We start from the raw sequence: 27085 nt of genomic DNA on the forward strand, positions 1-27085 counted from the left end.
GAAGCCCAGCTCTACCACTTCCCCGCTGTGTGACCTAGGGCAAGTTACTTAACCTCTCTGTGCCTATTTTTCCCTTATGCTCATTTGCAAGAGGAGGCAAGGACAGTAACTATGCCTTAGGGCTGTGGGGACAAGTAAGAGAAGGAATACCTGCGAGATGTCTGGAGTACCGGTACCTCTTAGCACCCCTTACCTGAACTGTGGCCAGGACGTGTCTGGAGAAGCGTGCGCATACCTCCTGTGGGCCGGGCTCCTTCCGGGGTTCAAGTGTACTTTACCAAATTATCTCTTTCCATCTTCAAAACAACACTTGGGAACAGATGCTTGTATTACCCTCCCTGAGCCCTCAATTTACAGATGAGAAAAATCTGCTCAGCAAGTCCAAGGAATGCGTCCAAGTTTATACAGCTAAGTAGCGGGGTCTGTATTTGAACCCTGGCTACTGACTCTCTTGCCCTCCTATCTTTTATTTAAAGGCACTGAACTGATGTGACTTCAGCCTGTGCAGCCATGCTGGGTACACACAACTTGTGTCCAACAGGGTGGTTCAGAATCTCCTGGAACACAGGACCCTCCAGTTATCCACAGTTTCTTTGCTTCTAGAGCTGTGCTGTTCAATACAGTACCCGCTAGCCACACTGGGCTACTGACATTTGACGTTAGATTCATTAAAATTAAATAAAATTTAAAACTTCAGTTCTTCATTTGCGCTCACCGCATTTCAAAGACTCAGTAGCCACCCATGATTAGTGGCTACTCTACTGGGCAGCGTAGATCTAGAACCTTCCCACCTCCACATAAAGTTCTATTGGCCAGTGTTTCTCTAGAACTTTGATACACTTATTCTCTGTACTTTCCTGTATTGTTTTCTAAATAAAAAGAGAAAAAGAGGGAGGAAGGAAGGAAGAGAGGGGTGGAAGGGGTAGGGAGGGAGGCGTAGAGAAGGGGAGAGGCATGAATTAACTTAAGTAATCACTCTGGAGGTCACCTGTCTCTCCATGAAACCTGCAGATCAGGTCTTTCTGTGTCTCCTCTTGAGACAGGCGAGCAGGAGCCCATTTCTGGGGAAGGTTAAATAAGAGTCAAAGACAATGAGAGTCTTAACAGCCACACTAGCAAGAGTCCAAATACTGCCGGAGGGAGACTTGGAATCTCCACCAGAACAGAGATCCACTGACCTCTGCAGGGGCTAGAGCCCTCTCTGCTGGCTTTTGTCCCTGTCTGGCAGCCTGGGTCAGAGGGCAGCTGGGGTTGGCAGTTAGCTCTTCCCCAGAAATTTCTCTATCTGAGCTTGACAGGAGGCCTTTGAAGACCATTCCTCAGCGGTGTTCCATAAACCACAGCGGGGTCATTTGCCTCTCTGTGCAGTGCGTGAGTGATGCAGGCCTAAGGCAGACACTGCTAACTTTCCCGGGGACTGGGGTGAGAGTGCGGGATGGGACTGATGCTGAGTCCCAGACCCAGCTCAGAAGCTCTGAGCTTTGAGGTTTCAAGGATAGCACATGGCACAAAATAGACACTCACCAAAGAATTGCTAATGAGCAACTAAATTGATGGGTACAGGTTTCAGGTTAGACCACCTGGGTTTGCACCCGGCTTGCTGGCTGTGCCACCTAGGACCAGTGCCTAACCTGTCAGAGCCTCACAGAGCTACTGGGGAGATACGCTGAGATCACATAGGCAGAGAGCTGGTGTAACAAGGTGCTCAAGAAATGTTGGCAGCTGCGATGAGAGTGAAAGTCCACTGGCCCCTGGAGACCAGTTTCTACCTGATGGGCCCTTGACTTCAGTCTGGTCTCCTGGTCCATGTTGGGTCAGCAGTGTGTCCGCAGAGAGAATTCTAGCAGCTGGAACTGTGGCTTGGCGCCCATCCAGGCTCCACTTGCCAGAGGTCCCCTTCCCAGTGCTCCAGGGGTCCTGCCTGGCTTGTCCTCAGATGCTATCTCTACGTACCTCTAGAGGGCTTCACTACAGGGGCCCCCAGGGGTGGAAGGCAGCAGGAGGAGGCTCTGTCCAGGCACACCCCCTGCTCCAGGTGAACCCCCTGCCCCAGGTGACCTCAAATCCTCTTGGCAGGATGCGTTCTGCGTCAGTGCTACAGGGTCAGTCCCCATGTTACCTTCACATATCAGAACCACTGCTGCTGGCATTCAAGGCCTCTGGTGATGAGCCCACTGGACCAGAACTTGGAGGCCAGAGAGCCACACCAGACCTGCCTATTTCCCCCTCAGGGCCTGGCCTCACCCCGAGAGGCCGATGGAGACCCTTAAACAACAACCCTCCTCTCGCCACCCCAATATTTATTCACCAAGGCCATGTGTGTGTCATCCAGGGATGAGAATTTAAACATCCCCTGGTTAATGGCTTTGGATCTGCCACATCCAAGAGGCACGTCCTTTGTCCCTGGCAGGGGAGGGAGCAGTCTCCTGGCTGTCTCAGGCATCGCAGAGAGAACGCACTGTGTTTCTTGATCTTAACACGTTTAGTGGTTACATGATTATGTATTACCTCATCCAGGCTGGTCTGAAGGCTCTGCCACCCCAAACTCACTGACTGCAAAGTCTGAGAGCAAGAACAGAGATCCTGCCAGGCCCTCTCTCCTGCCCCTGGATAATGAATGGAGTCAGGCCTGGTTGCCAGAGTAACCATTCAAAATCCATTTATTTAAGGAAATCAAGAATCCTGTTTATGCCCATTAATCAATATTAATAAAATCTTTGACTGCAGAGGGCTCTGGAGGAGGGGTTCCAAATCAAAGCTTCCTCACGCTCCCTCTCAATCCGCCCCAGCTGCCGGGGTAATCACGCCACCCTAACTGGGCCAGCAGACAATGGGCTCCCCGGGGCTGGGCTGCAGCAGGGCTCAGGGGGCTTGCTCGAGAGAGAAGCTTCAGCCAGGTCTCTCTCAGGACCTCCATCCGCGGAGGCTGAAAGCTTTGCTCAGGGAGAAAGCCGTCGTGAATTCCAGAAAATGTGCCCCGCATGCTGGGCCCCCACTGAAGTGGTTGCTGGGCTCCTCCCAGCTGCCACCAAGGGCTCTGGGTGTGAACCTACAGCAGGAGGTGCCCCATCAGCCCCAGGGCACGGTGACAGAACTGCATAAAAACATCCACCGAATTGGGGATTCTAATTTCAGCCCCAGATGATAAAAATTGAAAGATGATTTAAGAATTAGTCTTCAATTCAGACCCTCCATAGAGGGCTTCCCAGGTGGTGCTAGTGGTCAAGACTCCACCTGCCAATGCAGGAGACATAAGAGACATGGGTTCAATCCCCGGGGTCAGGAAGATCCCCTGGAGGAGGGCATGGCAACCCACTCCAGCATTTTCGCCCTGAGAATCCCATGGACAGAGGAGCCTGGAAAGCTACAGTCCATAGGGTCACAGAGTTGGACACGACTGAGGAAACTTAGCACGCACAGACTCCACAGACGTGAGAATCTTAGACTTGGTCCAGCCTGTGTCCCCACTCGGGGTGGGCCCCAGGTGTATGTAAGTCACCTGGGGCATGAGGATGAAGTGCATGTTTCTGGGCCCTGCTCGGGACCTAGAGAATCAGAATCTCAGCAGGTTGGAGAGGGGTAACGATCCCCACTGGCTCTGCAGGCCAAAGTTCAGGAACCCCCCTCTTTTCACCAGTGAGAAGAAGACAGGCAGCCTGTTGGCCAGGAGCCCCCAGCAAGGTAAGGTCAGGAAGAGGCCTGGGAACAATTCACAGAAATGCCATCTTTGCTGACATGGAGAGGGGTGGTAGCCAGGCCTCGATTGGTTGGGAGGCAGGTAGATGGAAGCTTCTGGACTTAAGGGGATTTGGGCTTTGGCGGCTATTTCAGCCTGGCAGGTGGAGTCTCAGCCCAGGGTGGGGTCTTCAGGAGGGAGCAAACCCACTGGGCCAGGGTCCACTCCTGTGGCAGCCACCAACCAGCAGAGTGGACAGTGCAGGGAATGGTTCAGGGGGGTCTGCTCTGCGTCTGACCACCTCGGCCCTGCCACCCAATGGCTGTGTGACCCTGGGCACTTCTCTGGGTCTCAACTCATCTGAAAATTGGGACTAACCAGGGTTCCTGCTCCCTGGGTAAGTTGGGGTGGGGGGACAGGGTGGGGTGGTGAGACATGGTGCAGCAGCTCAATTGCACTTGCCTCTCAGTTCTTGCTGCTTCCCCAACGCCCACCCTCATCTCTCCGTGTTTCTGAGCAGACGGAGGGGGAAACGAGAACCCCAACTCTGCTCCCGCCCTAAGCCTCCCAACTCTCCCTCCTAGGGGCAGAGCGCAGTTCACTTCCTCCCCTACTCCTGGCCCCACCAGACTCCTTGCTTGGAAAGAGGCTGCCTGCCCACCATATGGTTAACTCACCCCCTGTGTTATTCATTACATCTTTAACTGCCCATCAGGACCGGTTAGGCCAGAATGAAACTGCCAAAGTGGTCATGGAGAGTTAATAGCTTTCCAGCTACCAAATAACCCAATCTGAACAGCATTTCAGAGGTAAATGATCGGTTTCTAGTGAGGGTCCTAAAATGCTGAGGTGGCTCAGAGCCTCATTCTCGAGCTGGGGTCTACAGCATGACCTGGGACTGAAATCACAGCCCTTGGGGACAGACCCAGATCGGACCACAGCTCTATCCCCTAGTAGCTGTTGTGCTTAGTCGTGCTTAGTCCCTCAGTCGTGTCAACTCTTTGTGACCCCATGGTCTGTAGCCCGCCAGGCTCCTCTGTCCATGGGGATTCTCCAGGCAAGAGTACTGGAGTGGGTTGCCATGCCCTCCTCCAGGGGATCTTCCCAACTCTAGGATCGAACCCTGGTCTCCTGCACTGCAGGTGGATTCTTTACTGTCTGGGCCACCAGGGAAGCCCTAGTAGCTGAGGGACTTTAAATAAGTTACTGGTTATCTCTGAACACCACTTACCCCATCTGTAAAATGGGGCTGAAAATGCTCATAGCTCCCTCCTGAAGAGTCTTGGAGATTAAATGCCAGTGTATATAACATTTTTCACCCAGGGCCTGACAATGCTCAAGTTCAATAATTGAAAGCTACTGATTCTGCCCAAGGCCTTCCTTCCCTCACCCGCAGCCTTGGACGCCGAGGCACAAAGCTAATAAGATGGAGACGTCTCAGACTACCATGGAGGTTGTCTAATCTAATCTGTAGAGGCTGCTCTGTGGCTGTTTATTGAGTTAAAAGAAAATAGGAATCTAATTTTAGCCCAAAGAAGAGAAAGCTATATGACAACTAGAGTAATGGGCTCTGGCTAGACAGCTTGATAGTAACTGATGATGTTTCCAGCATTTACTACATGGTAACTGCTTTCCCTTAAAGGAAAAAAGTCATTTAAATTGACTACAATTGTAGCTGCTATCCGTTTTCCCAATAGGATTACTAGCCCCACTTCTAATACAAGCCCAGTGTACCTGTAGATGGGGAAACGACAGTCACATCTCTAAGGGGCTGAGCTGAACTGTCTGCCTCCCTGGAACCAGGCTCCTTCCTAACATCAGCAGGATGTTCTGAGCATCAGCAGGAAAACTCAGTGGCAGCTGACACAGCACCAGTTCTTGCAGCTCTGCGGGAAAAGGGACAGATGATGTGGCCCCAAGCAGCCCCCCAGTGTCACCTGCCCAGGGAGCGGACACCACAGTACTGCCATGCCAGGTGCCAGCTGAGTCCAGCTGTGGGGGTGTGCAGTGTCAGGAGGGGATGGCCCTGGGCTAAAGACGAGGGAACCTGGGTTTATCACCAGCTGGTTCCCCTGGGCCGCTGCCTAACAGAAGCAGCTCTGGAGCCAGACAGCCCTGGTCCGGATGATGTCTGGGCCTCAGGCTGACGGCAGGGGTACAGTAGCAGGGTGAGGACACGTGGCACAAAGTGTGCAAGTGCCTGACACAGTGCTTGGCTCAAAGCAAGGCTCACTAAGGAAGGCTTATTCTTAAATGGCCTCATTTCGAAAACAGACACTGAGGTCTTCAATTCACCGTCCGTCCTGCTCAGGACACGGTGAGGTTGGGGGCCCTTTGGGGGCCCCCTCCAGATCCCTCCAGGCACAGAATGAGAGGGCCTTAGAGCCGCTGTGTGTGGGGACACGTGCCCGTCGCCTGTCTCCTCCCACCCCCACCAATCTGGCTCCCACCGGCCCAGAACATCACCTGTCCTCTCTAGGCCCAGATGCCACCCCAGCGCAGCATGTCAGGTTGTCCCTGGGAGCTCAGAAATGCTGTGATAGAAATACACCTACTGCTACCTGGAGATTGAAAATGTGTTTTTCACGCTATCAGGCAGTAGGGCAAAAGCAATTTACAAATGGTCAGCCGCAGGAGAGCTGCGGCTGGAAGTGTTTGGTGGTTTATCAAACAGTGCTGACCAGGGCTACAAGACATGCAGTGCCTGGACAGGGCTGGGGTGAGCGTGCAACTGGGTTTCTCTGCAGGGTGGTGACCAAGGATGCGGGCTCTTAGGAACGGCGTGCCTGGTTACTCCATGCTGGGGACCTTGGCTTTGGGATCAACTGAGCATCCCCCATTTCTACCCAGAGAGAAAATGCAGAGGACGAAGAAATCGTAGACTCCATCTTTTAAATGTATTTGGTACTGAAAGTGTGTGGGGGGGTTCGGTGAGTGCCGTTCAAAAGCCAATAAACAGGGCAGGTTGGTGGAAAGGGAAGTTTGCTTTATTTTAGGTGCCTGCAACGGAAGGGGTGGTGGTGGGATGGCGGACATCTGTTCAAAGGCCGCCTCCCCCACCCCACTCTACCACCACACTGGCACCAGTAGGACAAGAGCTTTTACAGACAGAAGGGGCTACATGAAGAAACAGCTCAGTCTACTCTGACAGTCATCTTCAGATTGGTCATCAGTGGTGTGACCAGCACTATCCCGGTTGTTTTAGGTACAGTTAACCTTCAGTTCCAGCGTCCATTCATTCCCATTTCTTTGAGGCTTGTTTTTGGAATTGTAGCAGCTTAGGCCGTGGGTACAGTCTGGTCACCGTGTAGTTAACTTCTCCCACCTGGGGTTTCAGTATCTATAAGACAGCTCACAGGATATGGTTCAGAATATTTTCTATAGTCCAGATCCAACCAGTCCATCCTAAAGGAAATCAGTCCTGAATATTTATTGGAAGGACTGATGCTGAAGCTGCAATTCCAATACTTTGGCTACCTGATGCGAAGAACTGACTCGTTGGAAAAGACCCTGATGCTGGGAAAGATGGAAGGTGGGAGGAGAAGGGGATGACAGAGGATGAGATGGTTGGATGGCATCACTGACTCAATGGACATGAGTTTGAGTGAACTCCAGAAGTTGGTGATGGACAGGGAGGCCTGGCATGCTGCAGTCCACAGGGTTGCAAAGAGTCAGACATGACTGAGCGACTGAACTAACTTGAGAAGGAACTAAAGGTCCTTGACTGTGCTTAATGACTACATCATTATTTTTGGTCTCCTTTGACTGTTTTCGGTTCTGCATTTCTCACTTCTCTGATTATTCCTTGACTAACATTTTCCACAAAAGGCAGACTGACGACATGGTAGGGGGCAGGACAAGGACCACAGGGTCCTGCTCCATTTCATATTATTTGTTCACCACTTTGTTTCAGAAAAGCTCCAAAGTGGATAACAAAGACCCCGTTTATTGAAAAGGGATCACACAGATCACCCAGATCTCCTGGGGGCCTTAGGACACTTGGGCTGCAAACAGCAAGCACTGACCTTCACCCCTTACGGTGAAGGAAGTGTGGTCACCAAGTGGACGGCAGAGCTAGCCTTTGTGGGAACGAGAGCCTGGTGGCGTCAGGATTTCAGCAGGCAGATCCCAGCCCAGTCCCTGGGGCCTCTTTCAGGCTTCAAACGGCTCTGCTCAAAACTCCATTTCCAGGGGAGAAAGCAGATTGGCTCAGGTAACACGCCCATCCAAACAAAGGCTGAGGAAGGCAGGACAGTTTCACCAGCCCTGTCCAAACTGTTGTTGAATAGGGAAGAGCAAATTCTCTAAATCATGTGCAGGAGATGGGTTTTATAGCAGAGCAAACCGAGGCTCAGAGAGCTGAAGTGACCTGAATGGGGACACATGACACGTAGGACCAGGAGTTACTGACCCCAAATGCATCTGAGTGAAGAGCTTATGTTATCTGTATGGCCCCACATGGCCTCTCAGAAGGCCTGGTCCACATCTGTACTTGCCCGCTAGCCTCTGGGTCTGCAGGTCTGCAGGTCCCCATGTCTGCTGCCTGTGAGGGCTCACCCTGGGCCCTGGCCTCAGATGGCCTGATGAGACTGGCAAGTCTTGGCTCTTACAAATGCTTTCACATCAACCCACCCCCGAGCTCTGCCTTGCACCTGAAATTTCCCACTTCTCCTCCCAAGACCCCCTTACACCGCTGCTAAGATGACACCCCATAGTCAGAAAGCCCATCCATGCCTGCTTCTTCTCTTTGACCTTTCCTGTACTAGGAGATGGGTCTGGTACCTTTAATTTTCTTGCTGTCCTTGTAGCTCTGACACGGTTCCCCCCTTCACACTGCCGCCTTGGAATACCTTGATTTAGCATGACTTTCAGTAGACTGGAGAACTCCAGGTCTGTGTAACTTGGGAGGGTCTGACTAACCAGGTTATCCTTAGGAAAGCCTGAGAGCAGAGAGTGCAGAACCCAGAAGAGAGGGCTCCTTTAGTGCCCAGGAACAACCCCACTGGTTGACTGCATGCCAAGGACTTTAACTGCTCCTCCACCAAAGCTTCCTCTGATGGGTTGCAATGACATTTTCTCCAAATGTCAATCCAATTCTCTAACCCTGATTGGAAGCCAACATGTACAATCAACTACAGCAAGAGGAGCTATGAATGAAACGTGACTCACATGAGAGTTTGTTAAGCTCAGACCCTCCAATTTGAGGATGGACATTTTTATCCATCTCAAAACAGACTTTTGAGGAGCCACCAGCCCCAAATAGCTATGTGTTCACTGGAATCACTGTGGTTCTCTACAGAGGAATCATATCCCCTTATAATTCTGAGAAACCCATGGGATTTAAAAAAGCAGCTTTCTTGGGGAAACAGTTTTAGATTTACATACCAAGAGTTGCAAAGACAGGACAGTGTTTCTATAAATCCTTCCCCCAGTTCCCCCTAGGGTTTAAACTCCAGGTAACCATGGTACGAGCTTCCCCAATGGCTCAGCAGGTAAAGGAATGCAGGAAACATAGGAGACATGGGTTTGATCCCTGGAAGAGGAAATGGCAACCCATTCCAGGATTCTTGTCTGAAAATCCCAAGCAAGAGGAGCCTGGTGGACTAGTCCACAGGGTCACAAAGGGTTGGACACAAACTAAGCACACAATTTGATTTGACAACCGTGACATTTCTCGAAACAAAGAAGTCACCAAGAGCAGCGCTATGCCTGGGGTTTTATCCAGATTTCTCCAGTTACTCCACTTGTATCTTTTTTCAATCCTAGGATGCCAAATGCCATTTTGCCACTATGACTCTGTACTTACCTTCACATGTCACAGGTTTTTGGTTTTCCCTGACCTTTAAGAGGGGCAGTCGGGTGTCCTGGAGAAAGTCTCCCTCTTGTCTGACACCACAGAGGTGAAGTGTCCTCCTCAGGGGTAGGATACCACGTGATTCATGGTTGGACTGTGAACCGTGACCACTTGGTTAAGGGGCTACCCTAGGTTTCTCTGTGATGAAACCTTTTCCATACTCAGAAGCCAGTCACTGAGTACAGCCCATATCCAGGGGGAGCGTAATTAAGCTCCACTTCCTGAAGGCAGAAATATCAAAGAATTTCTATATGTATGTTAAACCACACTAATATTTGGAGAGACAACTTTTGAGTTTATCCAACTATCCTATTTCTCCTTCAACAACTTCCACATACCAATTTAGCATTCATCAGTAGATCTTGTCTACAGCAATTATTACTGTGGTTTTCTAATGGTTTTCTATTTCCCCATGCACACGTGCATGCATGCTCAGCTCAGTAGTGTCCGACTTTGTGACTATAGCCTGCCAGGCTCCTATGTCCATGGAACTTTTCAGTCAAAAACACTGGAGTGGGCTGGCATTTCCTTGTCCGGGGGATCTTCCTGATCCAGGGACTGAATCTGCAAAGCCTGCATTTCCTGCGTTGGCAGGTGAGTTCTTAGCCACTGCAGCACCTGCGAGGCCTCACTCCCCCAGTACTGGTTAAAAGGGATGTATTCTGAAAGGAGCAGTGGGATTCCACAGTGCGGGGACACCACCATCGTTCTCTTCTTGAAAACTGTGGTCTGAGCGCCCCCACAAGGCAACCGGACTTAGACGTGATCTTACATGAGAGCATCTTTACAATGTTTTACGAGATGTGTGTGTGTGCACGTGCATGCCCAGTTGTGTCTGACTCTTTAGTTGTGTCTGACTCTTTGCGACCCCATGGACTGTAGCCTGCCAGGCTCCTCTGTCCATGGGATTATCGCTATTGCAGCAAGAATACTGGAGTGGGCTGCCATTTCCTTCTCCAGAGGATCTTCCGGACCCAGGAATCTAAGCCATCCTGTGGCTCCTGGATTGGCAGGCTGATGCTTTACCACTGAGCCACCTGAGTAGCCCCATTTTCTGAGATGGAGAAATTTAAATCCCAGAAGAGGTTTGTTGGTTATCTCACAGTAACATTTGATAAAGTATTGTCGGTATTAAATATGTTCTTTATTTTTTAGTGATAAAAACACGTTTGCAATTTGCCACCTTTTTTGTGGTGACAAGTGCCTGTCAATAATGCAATCACGAAGGTACTTTAAAAACAAAAAAGACAGACTTTATCCAACTCTTCAAAGTAAAGATGTTATACTAATAATGAGAAAGAAAGTTGCTATTTTCTGAAGAAATTCATGTTAAGAGCATCTCAAAAATGGATAGACATGATTCCAGCTTTACAAAAATGTGTTGTCCAAAATCGGTCACCTATAAAACCTCTTGTAAGAGCACACTCAAACTTGGGAACTAAAATTCAAAAGTGAGTTTCAGTAGGTCTTGAACCCATTTGTTAATAATAAAAATACCACACTCAATTATTGAGCAAGAACAAGTTAGGAACAGTGAGACAGATGGAAATTTATTACAAAGATTTCAACAAACACTTTAAGACTAGGAGATGGAACTGAAGACAGTATTGTTTCTCAGAAAGCCAAGTCATCTGGACCCACGTCTTAATGAAGTGGTTTGTTTTTTTTTTTTTCCAGCTACAATAGCCATAAGAACTTAGCATTAAAATAAACTTACCTTAGAATCACACATTGCTTTTATTGTGAAGTGTTAAAACTAGAAGTTTCAAAAATAATGAAGCATTTTTAATAATATGGCTCTTACTAAACTTTTCAGAAAGAGTAAAGGGTTTTTTTTTTAACCACAATACACACAAAAAGTATTTTAAAACATTTTTACCTCATCTTTTTTTCTCATCTATTTTTTGTCTTACGTGTATTAGTATAGTACACAGACAATTTAAAAATATATATGTATGTACAAATGCTGGGTCAGAGCTCTACATAGTGAGGCGGGTGATTGATTTACACAGGGCTCTGTTTTCAGACCATTGCTTACATTCATAGAACAAACGTCTCCCACCTCAAGAAAATATAAATGGTATTGTCTTCTAGTTTTTATAACTTTAACCTTGTTCACTTTTAGTCCATCTGCAATTTGTTTTTGATGTACCGTATGACTGAATTTTTGCCAGCTGTATCAGCACCTTCCACTGAATAATATGTCATGATCAGAACCACTTAAAATACCCACCTTTACCACACTTAAAAGCATTTGAGTCTATTTTAAACCATCTTCCATTAACTTGTCTTTTGACAACAGTGTAAAAATTTACCATTGTAAAAAAAAGTATTTTTTGGTACAGCAAGTTCCTCTTCTTTTCCCCCTTTTGATGAAGATTTTATTTTCATCTGTTCATACTTTCACACAAATTTTTTATTTATACTTACAATACTTTTTGGTGTTTGGATTGGCTTTGCACTGAATTTAGATGTTAATTCAAGAACTGACATGTTTACTAATATCAGAATGTTCCTAATTCTCAACTGCTTATAAGCCAGTGTTTCTCTCTGTTCTCACTTCCCCTTTACCCCACCTTCAAGGAGACCATGGTCTTGAAAAGTGAAAGTCGTTCAGTTGTGTCCGACTCTTTGAGACCCCATGGACTATACAATCCATGGAATTCTCCAGGCTCCAATACTGGAGTGGGTAGCATTTCCCTTCTCCAGGGGATCTTTCCAACCCAGGGATCAAACCCAGGTCTCCCACATTGCAGGCGGATTCTTTACCAGCTGAGCCACCAGGGAAGCCCAAGATACTGGAGTGGGTAGCCTATCCCTTTCTTTGGCACATTTTCCCAACCCAGGAATTGAACCAGGAGCTATCACAGAAGCCCCATGGTCTTAAATGTTAATAAATCTCTTTACAGTTTTACTACTTATGAATCCCTATACAATATACTGTTTTTCCTGGTTATGAACTTTATATAAGGGTAATTAGGCTGACTATACTTTTCTGATTTGCTTCTTTTTAACTCAATGTGGTTTCTGAGACTTACCCAGGTTGACACACAAAGCTGTGCGCTGCACTCAGGACTCGACACAGATGCCATGCACACACACATTTCATCTCTTCATTTCCCTGTAGATGGGTCGCTGGCTCTTTTCCTTTTTGGTTACTACAAACACTGCTGTTGTGACCATTCCTGTACATGGGTCCTGGGTATTCACATCTGACGTGATTTTCTCTAAAACTGGAAGATATACCTGACGTTCAACTTCACTAGCTAATACTATTTTCCAAAGTGGTAGTACTGACTTACACGCAGAGTAGCAGATGAAGTTCCTGTTGTCACAACCTCTGCAATTTTTAGTATTTTCTGACCCATCCCCCCCTTTTAAAATTGCAGTTGACTTACAATGTTGCATTAATTTCTGCTGTGCAGCAAAGTGACTCAGTTATACATACATACGTTTCCACTACGGTTAACCCCAGGACACTGAATAAAGTTCCATGTGCTACACAGTAGTGCCTTGTTGTTTATCTATTTTATATGTAGTAGTTTGCATTTGCTAATCCCAAGCTTCTAATTTATCCCTCCCCTGCTTCCTGACTTTTTAATTGTTGCCAATATGGGAATTGATGCTTTTGAACTGTGGCGCTGGAGAAGACTCTTGAAAGTCCCTTGAACTGCAAGGAAATCCAACCAGTCCATTCTAAAGGAGATTACTCCTGGGTGTTCATTGGAAGGACTGATGAGAAAGCTGAAACTCCAATACTTTGGCCACCTCATGAGAAGAGTTGACTCACTGGAAAAAGACCCTGATGCTGGGAGGGATTGGGGGCAGGAGGAGAAGGGGACGACAGAGGATGAGACAGCTGGATGGCATCACCAACTCGATGGACATGAGTGTGAGTGAACTCCGGGAGTTGGTGATGGACAGGGAGGCCTGGTGTGCTGCGATTCACGGGGTTGCCAAGAGTCAGACACGACTGAGCGACTGAACTGAATTGAATATGGGGACTAGAAACTGCTATTTATGGTTTCAGGTGTGTTTCCTGATTACTGATAAGGCTGGACATTTTTTCATGCCTATGGGCCATTTCTTTCTTCTGTAAAATGCCTACTTGTGCTTTTTGCCCAATTCTCTCCTGAGTTGTTGCTTTCTTATTGATATACATTCAGGTGCTTTTTAACAATTATGTATATATCATGATTATCTGTATCTTGTTCCAGTTTGGCCTTACTTTTTCATTCTGTGGCATGTTTGGTAAACAAAAGTAGTTACTATTAGTGCAGCCAAATTATTTCTCTCTTAACTAATGGTTTGTACCTTTTTCCCTTCCCCCTAAAGTCATAAAAAATATTCTTCTATATCATCTTATAAGTTTTACAGTTTTAACTTTAATCCAGTAAATCTTTAATCCACTTGGGACTGACTTTTGTGTCTGGTGCAAGGTTGAAGTCCAATTCACTTTTTTTCCTTTTTGAAAAATTACTGAAGCCTCATTTAAGAAATAATCCGTCCTCCTCCTCCTCACTGATCTGCAGTGACTATCTTTTAACAAAATTTGGTTCTGGAACATGAGTGGGTCAGTTTCTGAGCTCTTTATTCCTGTCCATTCATCTACTTATCATCTCTGTGCCAACTCCACAGTGTTTTAAGCACTCACTGTATTTCACAGTAAGGGTCATACTCTGGTAATCCTAGCTCTCCTCACACCTCACCTTCTTTTACAAGTATCTTGGATATCCATGGTCCTTTGTTTTTCCATTTAGATATTAGGATCAGCTGGGATTTTTTGTTGGAATTTCTTTAATCTACTAACAGATTCGGAGAAAGAGTTGAGACTGAGATGATCTTACCAACCACTGTCTATTTATGTCAACAAAGGTGCTTTTTAAAAATTCTCAATTTCTCATTAAAAGGCTTATGTATCTTTTATTAAGATTTTTAGGTACTTTATGACTTTTCTGTTCCTAGTATAAATTCTATTTCTTAACAATATTTTAAAAATTTACAGACATTACTGCTTGTGGTTGCTGCATTTAAAGGTAATCAACATTTGCATATGGATTGTGTTCTAGCAACCCTGATAAACTCACAAAGCTACTAATCTGCCTTGTAGATATTTTGGATTTTCACAGACAATCTGATCACATGTTAATCTGTTGATAGATGGGTCTGTCACATTAATTGATTTCCTAACATTAACCAATTTGCATTCCTGAGATAAATCCAATTTGGTCATCACTGATCACCATCATCACACACACACACACTCACATTGGTTGTAGAGGTCAGGATGGCCACTCATGCTGCAGGCTAATGAATGTGGTAGAATACGGAGTGTCATTATCATTTAAAGGAAGCATCATGAATGTACTATAAGCAAAACCATATATTCTGTATTAAAACAAACTTCCAGTAAACCAGGTATTAACATAACAAGGCCAAGGACATCTGTACAAGATTTATTTCATTAACCACAATGTTTTAGAGTGATGGTATACACCCTAATACAGAAGGAGTGATTCAAAATCCAACAAGAGTTAAAGGTCAGAGCCAAAGTCAGTGGCTCTGAATCCCCAGTCAATAAGAGCTTCATCCACCATTTTGTTCTTCTTGGATTCATAAAAGAGCTAATGTACAGAACACCCTGTTCTAAGCCCCACCACGCTTTCTGACAGAAAAGGACCACCAGGAACTAGACTCACCGCTTCACTTGCTCTGGCTATGCTGGTGGGTGGCAGAAGCGTTTTGTCTGCATTTGGCCTCCCATTTACTCGCAAGCATTCCTGTCTCCAGTCATAGCTCCCCACAACATCACATCTGAACAACAACTCCTGAATTGCATGGCTGTAATATTGACAAACAGGGCCAATGAGGGCAATGAAATTGCCAACTGTTGAACAAGACATACCCTTTGAAGAGAACAGCCATAGTCTTATTGCATTTAGTACATAGTCACAACATTGAAATGACATCTGAGAATACAAAATATTTATTTTTTTCAAACCACAGAATTCACCTCGGAGCCACACTATCAATTTCCCAGAATTATAAGCCAATAACACACTGCATTTCTGAACAATGCAATCCAACTAGAAATGAAGATAATTTCCAATCAGCAGGGGTACAATATACCCTACGGTCCTATAAGAATGTACCTCTGCTTAGCATTTTCTTTAATGCTCCCACAGCCACTCCACCAACATAAGCAGAAATAGTATAGGTACGTGTGCCACTTGGCTCTGGAAAGAGGTTCGAAATGAGGTCTTGGCCAGTGGACATGGGAAAGTGTCAATGATTTATTTAATCAACAGTGGGAATAGAAGAGGAATCATTTCCCTTGAAAAGAACAAAGGTCCTTTCATAGATCCTGGTGGCCAAAAACTGGGACAAATTTCAACTTGGTAAGGAAAATAACAGGAAAGCCATTTCTCTATGAATAACTATGACCTCTGTTTTAACTTCTGATAAACATAAATTTCACCTTGTGCAATCTTATTGAAAAGAGTAATCACAACTAAAAAGGTCCTTATAAATCTCTTCTGGGTGTATGTCAAGGGATTCATACTCTGATCTTAAATTTTAAAGTCCCGTTAAGTGGTCTAAAGTGAATTAAAGTCAAAGTAATACTCTGAAGCTCAATGAGATACCATTAAAAAAAAAAAAACAAAACCCAAACATCCAAACAATGACTGGATAACTAATGCAAGGGTTCTATTTTGTTTTTTAATTGTGAAGTTTTTTAATAACCCAGATTAGTGTATATTCATAGAACAATGTTATCTAATTCTAGCTGCTTATTGGAAAATTGAATTTTAGCTCAAGGGTAATGCCTCGTGTAATAATCATGGAAATAATAAACTGCAATAAAAAACACAGAGAAGAAAACAGAGCCAGTCTCAGTGAGAAGACGAGATCTGAAGGGTGACCCTGGGAGAGTAAACAGCTTCTTTAAATACGACACAAGCGCTCCTGCTCACTTAGCTCCGGAAACCAACTGTGTTTGCGAGATCACCATTACCTTTGTTTGTACGTGTGCACAGACCACCACTCTGAAGTTCTCCTTTTGTGCTGAAAAACTTTCAAACCCCTCGTCTGGCCGGTACAGAATATTATAGCGAGGTGATGCGTGTGCAAACTCTTCCTGAGGAATTCTTTGTGTGTGCAAATTTGCAACCTGACAGAAAGCATGGCGTGCAGCAAGAGGCGTGACAGTGTCACGGGCTGTGGCACTGGGATACATGTGCGTGCAGCGTTACTGACACAGCCCACTCTTCTGCAAGCTCACTTACTCACACGGTGACTTTCATCCCGCACCCCGAAGGCGGGGAGGGGAACCGCCTCCAACTCATAAAAGGGACAGGGAAAAAAGTCACTTCTCCACAAAATTTAATAACGCACAACTCATGTGCCCAGGTATTAGTCTCGTCTCTTTTCACTAACTCTTATCTAAGACGTAGTATGTGAAGAGTCACAACACCAGGTTTTGCTCTCTGCCCCACAGAAAGCACAGCAGTCAGGTTAGGGTGCAGCTGTGACTAGAGAAGGATATGAGACAACACATACTGAAGCCTAATGCCAGCTTTAAAATAAGTACCATCTCTCCAAACAACGATCATCTATTGATGTTAAGTGGCACCATTCCAAAGTGAGTGAAACGGCTTTCTCTGGAGGGTCCAGTTTCAGGCTGCATGTATGTATACACTAGCCCATTTGGCAAACCAACTACTTGTGTTGACTCATGAGACGATCAACCTGCTTTACAATTTTCTGCCTTTGATGATTTGGGCCCCATAAAAAGCCAGTGTTTAACTATGGTGTGTAAACTACATACTGTACTGGCAAGAACACAAGTGAACACGTGAAGGAAATACTTTTAGGCAGACAGTGTTAGTCAACACAAAATGGAGGCATTTCTTACTTCTTCACTGCAGACTAAGAATTTTGTTAAGAATCCCAATTAAATAAGCAAGGTCACTATTGAGTTAAAGAAATAAATTCTTCATACTGCAGTATACCTCACAAGGCTAAGATGAGTAAGAACCAGGCTGAATGTACTGGGAGGTGTTCCTCCAGTGCCTTCCAATCAAAGCTTTGCACCACTAAGCCCTCACCCATAGCGAGCTGCAGCCACTGTGCAAAAATTTACAGAGAGACTAAATTCTGCAAACTTTACTCTGCCCACTTTGTTAACACACACATAATAAAGAAGACAATACAAAATATTCCCCCATTAACTAAACAATGCAAAAAGCATCCAAAGATTTTAATGCCAATTCATATCCTAATGTGATGCTTTTATAGGGAAGGTTCCATTGTTGGCCGAAGAATACTTCCTTCCCAGAAAAAGCATTTGGGTACATTACTAGGATAATGAAGAGTTCATCCACATTTAATGAAACATTCCAACTTCATTCCTTTTCAGAAATATTATTATTAAAACTACTTGAGAGAATTTGGTTGCAGGTGTTACAAGCCTGCAGCAAGCATTCCACTGAGTAAAATAAAATTTGAACTTCATGATAAAAGAGAATTCTTCCTTGACATTAGAATGTTATGATGTGGCAAATCAAATCGTACAGGGCACAATGAGGGCCTGTTAATAGTCTTAACAGTAATTCAGTGTTTATCAATACAATCCAAGATGCTCACGGCATTAAAGGAGCACACGTGAAAAGTCCTCCTCAAAATCTACCAACTCTGGTTGATAAGTACTTAAAAAAATAAATCTGACAACCTTTAACTTTTGCTTCTCTGAATACTAATTTTACAAATAAGAGGATTTCTATGCAATGACTTGACTTGCTCCTAACACTACACTTCGAACTCACCCCGAGCCTGCTCTCTGCAAAAGCACCAAGTGAACTGGCAGAGGCAATTCTATGAACAACCTGGAAATCACAAGTGTGATAGTCAGTATCCCTGGTATGTCTTCTTTTTTTGCCTCTAGTCCTCTGAAGAGACAAATTAGTCTGACATAGCCAACAAAGCCAAAAAGAGTCAAGCATATGCTTGATTTAGATTTAAGCAAAACTGAGAAGAAAATCATTTTTCCCTTGTTGCATCTATTTTCCTTTGCCTTTCAAAATCAATAGGGTAAGCTTCAGAGTCTTTTATAGGACTAAAGAGCACTAAGGAACTAAAGAGCACTGTGAGTGTATGGAAACAGAAAATCTAGCTTGGCCAGAGCCAGAAGGGAGCCTTAAAACAGCAGTGCTACTTCTTCTCTATGACACTTGAATATAATCTTTTAAAAGATATAGACTACAGACTTTTTTAAGTACTTATCTCACCCATTTAAAATGAGACTGATCAGGAAAACCACACTATTGATTATGTTTGGATTTAATAACCGTATCTGCTTCCTAGAGCATCATAGAAACCAGCTTTGACCACTGGGCAATTCTCAACAGTATTAAAAAGGTAGCTTTAGTGCTAAAGTACTGCCCAACCCTAAACTAGCATAATGCCAACACTACAGCAGCTGGGGAGAGCCTGTTAAATGACAGAGGAATGGAAATGTTCTAAAGAGTTGGTCCCCAACATTTAACAAGAAAACACCAACTGCGAGGCAGGGGGAAATCTGACCCGTGTGCAGCATGTCCCTCTTTCCCCACTGATTTCAGCCTCCTGCTATGAGGTCATACCCGACATCTTGGCGGTCAGACTGTAATGCTATCAGCTTTTTCGGGAAGCATTTGTGAGTTTGACAACATGGTCACAGAGCTGCAAAGTGCACAAAGCTCAAGGCACAGAGTAGAAAAGAGTTATGAACTGATGGGGGTGGGGGGAGGGGAGAAGTTATATTGAAAGCAGAGTTAGCATTTTCCTGTCACAAGACTTTCTAATGCTAAACAAAGACCAACTCTTTTTTGTTTTTAAAGGGGGTCGTTTTGGTTACGGGTGAAAAATACTGTATTTTGTAATGATCTGCTTGATTTTAAAGCAAAAGACATCTTGATGTGTGAATCCAATCTGCCAAAGTGCTAAGTCCACAAATGAACAAAACAAGTGCTTTAAAAAAATCCTTCTGCTCTTATATTTTTTGGAGGAAGCTGCTGATTTTGGCTGCCGGATCTCACTTAGCAATGGTCACTCTTCATGATGTGTGTTCCTCACAGAATCTGTAGATAAACTCGTTAAAAGATTGTCCCATTTCAAAACCATCCCCAAGTCTAGCAGCAACTGTTTTGTTTTTGTTAGTTTTGTTTTGTTTTTTTTTTAAATTACAAACCAAAGCAAGAAGTCCAGCATCCTCTTCCAAGAACAGCTTGGTGACACGGCTCCTGAGTGTCTGCGGGACCCCCGCTGTGCTCTGAACACAGTCTCTGCAGCTCCAGTGTCCTCTTTTCAGGAAGTAAAGTACATTCAATACATTCACTATCTGTACCCTCTGGAACTTGCACAGGCTGATGAGCTGTCTGCAAAAAAAAAAAAAAAAAATTGGAAGGGGAAGAAGTATCAACAGCAGCCAACATCTATCTGATAATGGTAGAAATCTGCTTATGTGACACATATTTCTCATCCTTCTCCCAAAAGTAGATCAGGAAAAAAAAAAAAACCTCAAAACCCCGTGGCTGTGAATGACGAGAAAGGGGACCATATCACCTGGCACTGAGTCTGGACACGTATCTCATTCTAGTGGAGACAAAAGAACTGGCAGCCTCTTGACAACTGCCTGAGCACTACCACCAGCAACTGGGCTTCAGAGCTGCCACGGCTTACAGAACAGTCTGACCCTGCCCATATACAGTGCCCTTGGAGACCACCATCAGGAACTCTGTGGACATCATTATGGCCAGTGGCTGCTTTATATCACAAAACCATCAAAAATGGTAAGGAGCATCATTACTTACTATAAGTCAACTCATCCCCAGCTCTCTTCCGGGACTGGTCACCTCTGGGGATAAGAAAAGGAGGAGTCAACAGAACTGACTGACATCGTCACACACCAAAGTAGAGGAGAAATGAATTGACATCACTGATGATGGAAGTGGAGTAAGTCTTTCAATTTTAACAACCTATTTTAAAACTGACTTTAAAATTGACATTAAACTTGTAAACAGCAGCTGAGTCACTTATAACCTGAATATTCTTAGCTAAAAGGTGCTACCTTTTAAATATAGAAAGCCATTAAATGAAGGAAGGATTATCTATAAAGATGGGTCCTAGAAACTGGTTCAGACTAAACTGTCTTTGAAGACAAATCTAGGCTCTATTAACAACATCCCTGGTGAACTGCATATAACAGGGCAAATTTCAACTATGAAATAGAATATACCAAAATCTTCCCCTAAGAGCCCTATTATGGGATTGAAAACTGCTTAAAGCTTTTGAAGAAAATCTCAGAAATCTTAATGAATACCCTTCTTGCAGACAGAACATGAACCTTTACATACAGTAACCAGTTCACCTTAAATACTTACAGTAACACCTAAATACCTACAGAAGTTCGAGTTCCAATTAAGAGATAGGAAAATAAGAATTCTATGCTATTTGTAAATCCTCCGTTAGTCTCTGAGATTTCTTAGACAACAGTCCAGACAAACGACTAAAATGCCTAAATAATGAGTAATAATAACCAGTCCACTAGCTTTTTCCTCAGTCTCAGCAGCATTTACTTGGTTGACCTCCTCCTTCCTGAAACACTCCAAGTTCTGCCCAATGCTCTGTCCTTGGCCACTTTCTCTTCTCCTCCACGTATGTTCTCCTTAGTCTAGGAGAGTGGTCATACCAGTCCTGTGACTTAAAATATGATCCTTATGCCAATGGCTCCCAGATTTCTATCTCCAGCTCTGATTCCCTCCTGACCTTTCGGTCTTGTAAGGTCCAGATTTCTCATCGCCACTGTCACCTGGATGACTTCCACGTTCTGCAAATTTACCACGGCCAGAATGCATTCCACCCCCACGGCTTCCTCAGTAAATTGCACCACCATCCGCCCAACTACTCAGGCCCCAAATCCTAGCTCATCCTTGATTCCTCTCTTTGCCCTACTCTGGAGCATTCTGTCTCAACACATAACCCCAAATCAACCACTGCTCGATCCCACAGCTACAATGCCAATCCCAATCCACTATTACCTCTCCCCTACTCCACTGCAAGATCTTAGAATTAGTCCAGGCAAGAGCCAGAGCTACCTTATGTTAAAAGCATGTATAAGATGACTTCATGTCTCTGATTAAAAGCCCTTCGGTGGCTTTCTATGACAGTTAAAAAAAAAAACAACTCTAATTCAAATTTATTTTCCCAGCCCTGTGAATTATAGCTCTTATCTACCTCTCCACACCCATTTTCTCTCTCTGTTCACTATACTTCAGTCACTCTGGCTTTCTTTCTGTCCCTTGGACATGTTAGCACTTCTGCACTTTTTTCTGTACCTGCAACACTCTCCTCCCAAGTTAGCCGCATGGCTATCTCCTTACTGTTTAGCTGGGATTCTCCTCGGGGGCATTACATCACTAAGTGAGGGGACAGCCCCTCGTGCATGCCCTAGTCAGCTACTCTCCATCCTATGCTCCATCTCATTTTCTGTGTAGCACTCATTATTATTCGAAATAATTTGTTTACACGTTTGCTATTTATCTCCCAACAGCAGAGTATAAGCTCAATAAAAATAGGAACTCTGCCTGTCTTGTTCACCCAGTATCTAGAAGCAGTATCTAAGCGCAGAGTAGAAAAACGAAATATTTGCTGAATTAACAAATTAGTGCATAACTGATAAATAGCCTCCACAGATGGATTAAAATGCTAGCCCAAGTATTTATTTCATGCTTTTGTGTAATGTTCCAGATTACCAATGTTTCCCACTTTCTCTGGTTACGATCAAGACCAGGACAGAAACCTCTTGCTAAGCTGGATGAGGAGTCTCAAGGACCAGAAGAAAGAGAACACACCAAATGGTCTCTGAAAGATTTTTCTCTCGGCTGAGCACTTAAGAGAAAAACTTAGCATGAACCAGGTTTAGACAGCCTAACAAATTCTAAACAGATCCACCCTACTGCTGCTTTTGAACACCTCTATTGTTAATACACTATTTGGCCAAAGCCGGCTGAGAATCTTACAGTAGTATCATCACAGTTTTGTTGCTGTCCAGTCACTAAGTCGCGTCCGACTCTTTGCGACCCCATGGACTGCAGCACAGCAGGCCTCCCTGTCCTTCAATCTTTCCCAAAGTGTGTTCAAATTTATTGTCCACTGAAATGGTGATGCTATATTACCATCTCATCCTCTGTTGCCCCCTTTCTCCTTTTGCCTTCAATCTTTCCCAGTATCAGGGTATTTTCCAAAGAGTCAGCCCTTTGTATCAGGTGGCCAAAGTATTGGAGTTTCAGCATCAGTCCTTCCAATGAATATTCAGGACTGATTTCCTTTAAGATGCACTGGTTGGGTCTCCTTGCTCTCCAAGGGACTCTCAAGAGTCTTCTCCAGCACCACAATTTCAAAAGCATCCATTCTTTGGTGCTCAACCCTCTTTATGGTTCAACTCTCACATCCACATATGATTACTGCAAAAACCATAGGTTTAACTATACAGATCTTTGTTGGCAAAGTGATGTCTCTGCTTTTTATTATGCTGTTCTGGTTTGTCACAGCTTTCCTTCCAAGGAGTAAGCATCTTTTAATTTCACGGCTGCAGTCACCATGATTTAGGAGCCCAAGACAAAAAAATCTGTCACTGTTTTCACTTTTTCCCGTTCTATTTGCCATGAAGTGATAGGACTGTATGCCATGATCTTAGTTTTTTGAAGGCTGAGTTTTTTAAGCCAGCTTTTTCACTCTCCCCTTTCACCTTCATCAAGAAGCTTTTTAGTTATTCTTCAATTTTTGCCATTAGAGTGGTATCATTGGCATATTTGAGGTTATTGACATTTCTTCCAGCAATTGTGATTACAGCTTGTGATTCATCCAGCCTGGCATTTCACATGATGTACTCTGCATAAGCAGAGTGATAATATATAACCTAGATGTACTCCTTTGCCAATTTTGAAACAGTCCGTTGTTCCATGTCTGGTTCTAACTGTTGCTTCTTGACCTGCATACAGGTTTCTCAGACGATAAGTAAGGTGGTCTGGTATTCCCATCTTTTTAAGAATTTTCCAGTTTGTTGTGATCCACACAATCAAAGGCTTTAGTGTAATCAGTGAAGCAGAAGTAGATGTTTTCCTGGAATTCCCTTGCTTTTTCTGTTCTGTGCTTGGTCTCTCAGTCATGTCCGACTCTCAGGCTCCTCTGTCCATGGGGATTCTCCAGGCAATACTGGAGTGGGTCACCATGCCCTCCTCCAGGGGATCTTCCCAACCCAGGGATCAGACCCAAGTCTCCTGCATTGCAGGTGGATTCTTTACCAGCTGAGCTACCAGGCAAGCCCTCGCTTTCTCTATGATCAACACATGTTGGCAATTTGATCTCTGGTTCCTCTGCCTCTTCTAAACCCAGCTTGTACATCTGGAAGTTCTCAGTTCATGTATGGCTAAAACCTAGCTTGAAGGATTTTGAGCATTACTTTGCTAGCATGTGAAATGAACGCAATTGTACAGTAGTGTGAACATTCTTTGGCACTGCCCTTCTTTGGGACTGAAATGAAATCGGATCATGAGCTCCTGATAACAAAATTCAGGCTTAAATTGAAGAAAATAGGGGAAATCACTAGGCCATTCAGGTATGACCTAAATCTAATCCCTTATGATAATACAGTGGAGGTGACAAAATAGATTCAAGGGATTAGAGCTGGTAGACAGAGTGCCTGAAGAACTATGAAGAGAGGTACATAACATCATCACAGCAGCATTCACCAAATACTCTGAAACAAGTAAATTAATGCTGATCAAAAAGGAAGACACAGCATGGATCTTGAATTTGGAACTTAGACTTCTATAAACAAACTTCACTCCCACCCCTGCAAAATTTTTTAAAAAATGAAACATGTTAAAATAACAGGAGAAAAATACGGATATGAAAACAACAGGAGGCACAAAGAATGTCAGTGTGATGTATGTGAGGCTGTTAAACCACTATCTGATAACACTATTAAGTCAGCTGCCCACAACACCAGACCCAGGCTACTACTGAAAAAGCCCTGATCCTGGAGTGACCGTCTCAGCTAAAAGAACAATACCCCTAACAAGGTTCTACTTTGTTCTAGAAATCCAGGTAACAATCACTCAGCAAGAATGGTTTACTTGCCTTTAAAAGCTACTTGGCACATGCTTTGAAGAGGCCCATAGATGGGTTTGAATGAGGATGCTCCATCTGAGGGCCTGCGTGTTAGAAATTCCCTAGTGAGCTTATCTTCCATAATGTAATCTTTGACAACAGCAGACAACAACCTGCCCTTCCCCCAATAAGCAATTCAACTATGCAGGTAACATGCTAAAAACAAAAACAACAACAACAAAAAAACCCTGCTTTTAGCTGGTGTGTTACTTCTAGCTTTGAAATAAGTCCACACTGTATTTCTTTACACCTAAAGATGCTTCACATAAACTCCAACTCAAATAAGAATCTGTCCATTAACTACAAAGACAATATATTTGACAATATTCACTTACTATTTTAAAACACTTCAAAGACTGTGCCATCCACATTAAAAGCAATGCACTGTCATACCCTACATCATGTAAATGGAATACAGCCTTAAATGAAAAAATAGCTTGCAAAGCTAAACAGGAATCATGTGACTGGCTAGACACAAACCATAAAACAATTGCTCATATGAAGGCAGCCAGTAACAGAATTTTTGTTAGACAGCTTATATGATATTTTTTGCATCAGTGGACACCATTTCTTCAAAGCAATTCTAGCCAAATAATGATCAAAGGCAGCACCAAGTTTGGCAAGAGCAGAGTATGGAAGGTCCAGACACAAGTGCTGGAAGCACAGGTGACTGCCGTCAGCTGCTAAGTATATGGTGTGTGCACACCCTTTCTGACTGGTCTGAGCCAGCCCAGCAGTTCAGAATGTTTGCTGAAAGGAGGTCCTACTCTGTGCATATCACCCAACAGAGTAAGTCACGAGGCAGCCTTTAATCTTCAGAATAAATGTATAATAATTTGTTAACAGAAATAGCTCAACTCAGTTTGTAAAATAAAACATTTTTATCATCTTTTGGAATACGAGAGTTTAAATTTCATATGAATGAAAGCACCTGACCATCCTGACCTTATCAGAACAGTGCCAGGGGAAATGGCACCCCACTCCAGTGTTCTTGCCTGGAGAATCCCAGGGATGGGGGAGCCTGGTGGGCTGCCGTCTATGGGATCGCACAGAGTCGGACACGACTGAGGCGACTTAGCAGCAGCAGCAGCAGCAGCAGCAGGCTAGTCCTTCATGTTCAAAGGCAATGTTACCTGAGATTATTTATCGAGTCAGTGCCTCAACTCATCACAAGCAGATTTTACCTAAGAGCGAGGACACACCAAACAGTCCTGCGCCCTGCTCTCTCATTCCAGGTCCCAAATGTTATCTAAGAGCGGCTGGCTACACACCAAACAGTCCTGCGCCCTGTTCTACTCCAGCTCAAAAATCAGGATTAGGAAAATGTCTCTGGATATGTTCCACACTCTTCTGTAAGGTGAATTCAGGTGTTCAGAGAAATCTACAAGAGCTATCTTCCTACACTGTTTCACAGAAATAAAAGCCTTTCAAGGGCTGTTTGTTAAAAGCATTGATAAGCTCATCTCTAAAATTAAAAGCAAACATTCAAATATATATATATATGGGAAAAAAGCATAAAATAATTCAAAATTATGGTGAGCCTAGGAAAAAAACCTAAGAGCTATACTCAGTTCATTCTGCATTAATTTTTAAAACATTTCAAGAAAAAACTTTTAACTATAATTCAGAATGCATAAGCCATAAAGAAAAAACTTGATAAAGTTAGTTACATAAAATAAAAAAAACTTGCACATGACTTCAAATAAAACAAACAAAAAAAACCCATCATAAGCAAAGTCAAAAGAAATAGAAAACAACTGTCATTTTGGGCAAACAACCTCTTCACTATAAAAAGAGCTCCTAGAAACCAAGAGAAAAAGACTAACAATCAAATAGAAAAATGAGCAAAAAAGCAGAAACTGTTTATAGGAAAAGAAATAAAAACACAGGAAAATATGCTCAGCCTCACTCATAATAAGAGAAACACAAATGAAACTAACTCTGAGTAATTATTTTCACCTTCCAGACTGGCAGTGTAACAACACACTCCACAGGCAAGGACGTGAAGAACAGGCGCTCTGCCTAGTGAACGCGCAAACCGGCACAGTCCCCTATGGAGGGCTACAGGCAACATTAATCAAAATTACCACTGCATTTGCTCTTGACTCAGCAATCTAACTTACGGGAATTTACTCTGCAAACATACTGACAACCAGTATGAAAATTACGCATGCAGCATTCTCTGTAACAGCAAAAAGACTGGAAATGATTCAATTTGCCATCTACAGGGGACTGGTTAAATAAGTTATAGTACATCTACACAACAGAATGTGTAAGAAAGGAATAAAACTAAGAATATATATTGTGCTTGTTTGTATATGATATAAATGCTGGAGGGGCTCATA

The 27085-nt window shown here is 44.1% G+C and overlaps 1 protein-coding gene across 2 annotated transcripts in view; it reads right to left on the reverse strand.

The window, feature by feature from the left end:
• Nucleotides 1-11059: 11059 nt before the first annotated feature.
• CACUL1 (CDK2 associated cullin domain 1) overlaps nucleotides 11060-27085 on the reverse strand; it is a 76594-nt gene continuing 60568 nt past the window's right edge. Inside the window, exons 8-9 of one of the 2 annotated variants that reach the window (XM_061403622.1) lie at nucleotides 20381-20424; nucleotides 11060-19945 (exon numbers count right to left, since the gene is read on the reverse strand). In XM_061403622.1, the coding sequence (XP_061259606.1) occupies nucleotides 19905-19945; nucleotides 20381-20424 (85 nt within the window). In that variant the 3' untranslated portion in view covers nucleotides 11060-19904. The remainder of the gene's footprint in view (nucleotides 19946-20380; nucleotides 20425-27085) is intronic. The other variant, XM_061403621.1, reaches the window with a different exon arrangement.

This window comes from Bos javanicus, chromosome 26 (genome assembly GCF_032452875.1).
Source record: "Bos javanicus breed banteng chromosome 26, ARS-OSU_banteng_1.0, whole genome shotgun sequence".
Classification (NCBI taxonomy): Eukaryota; Metazoa; Chordata; class Mammalia; order Artiodactyla; family Bovidae; genus Bos; species Bos javanicus.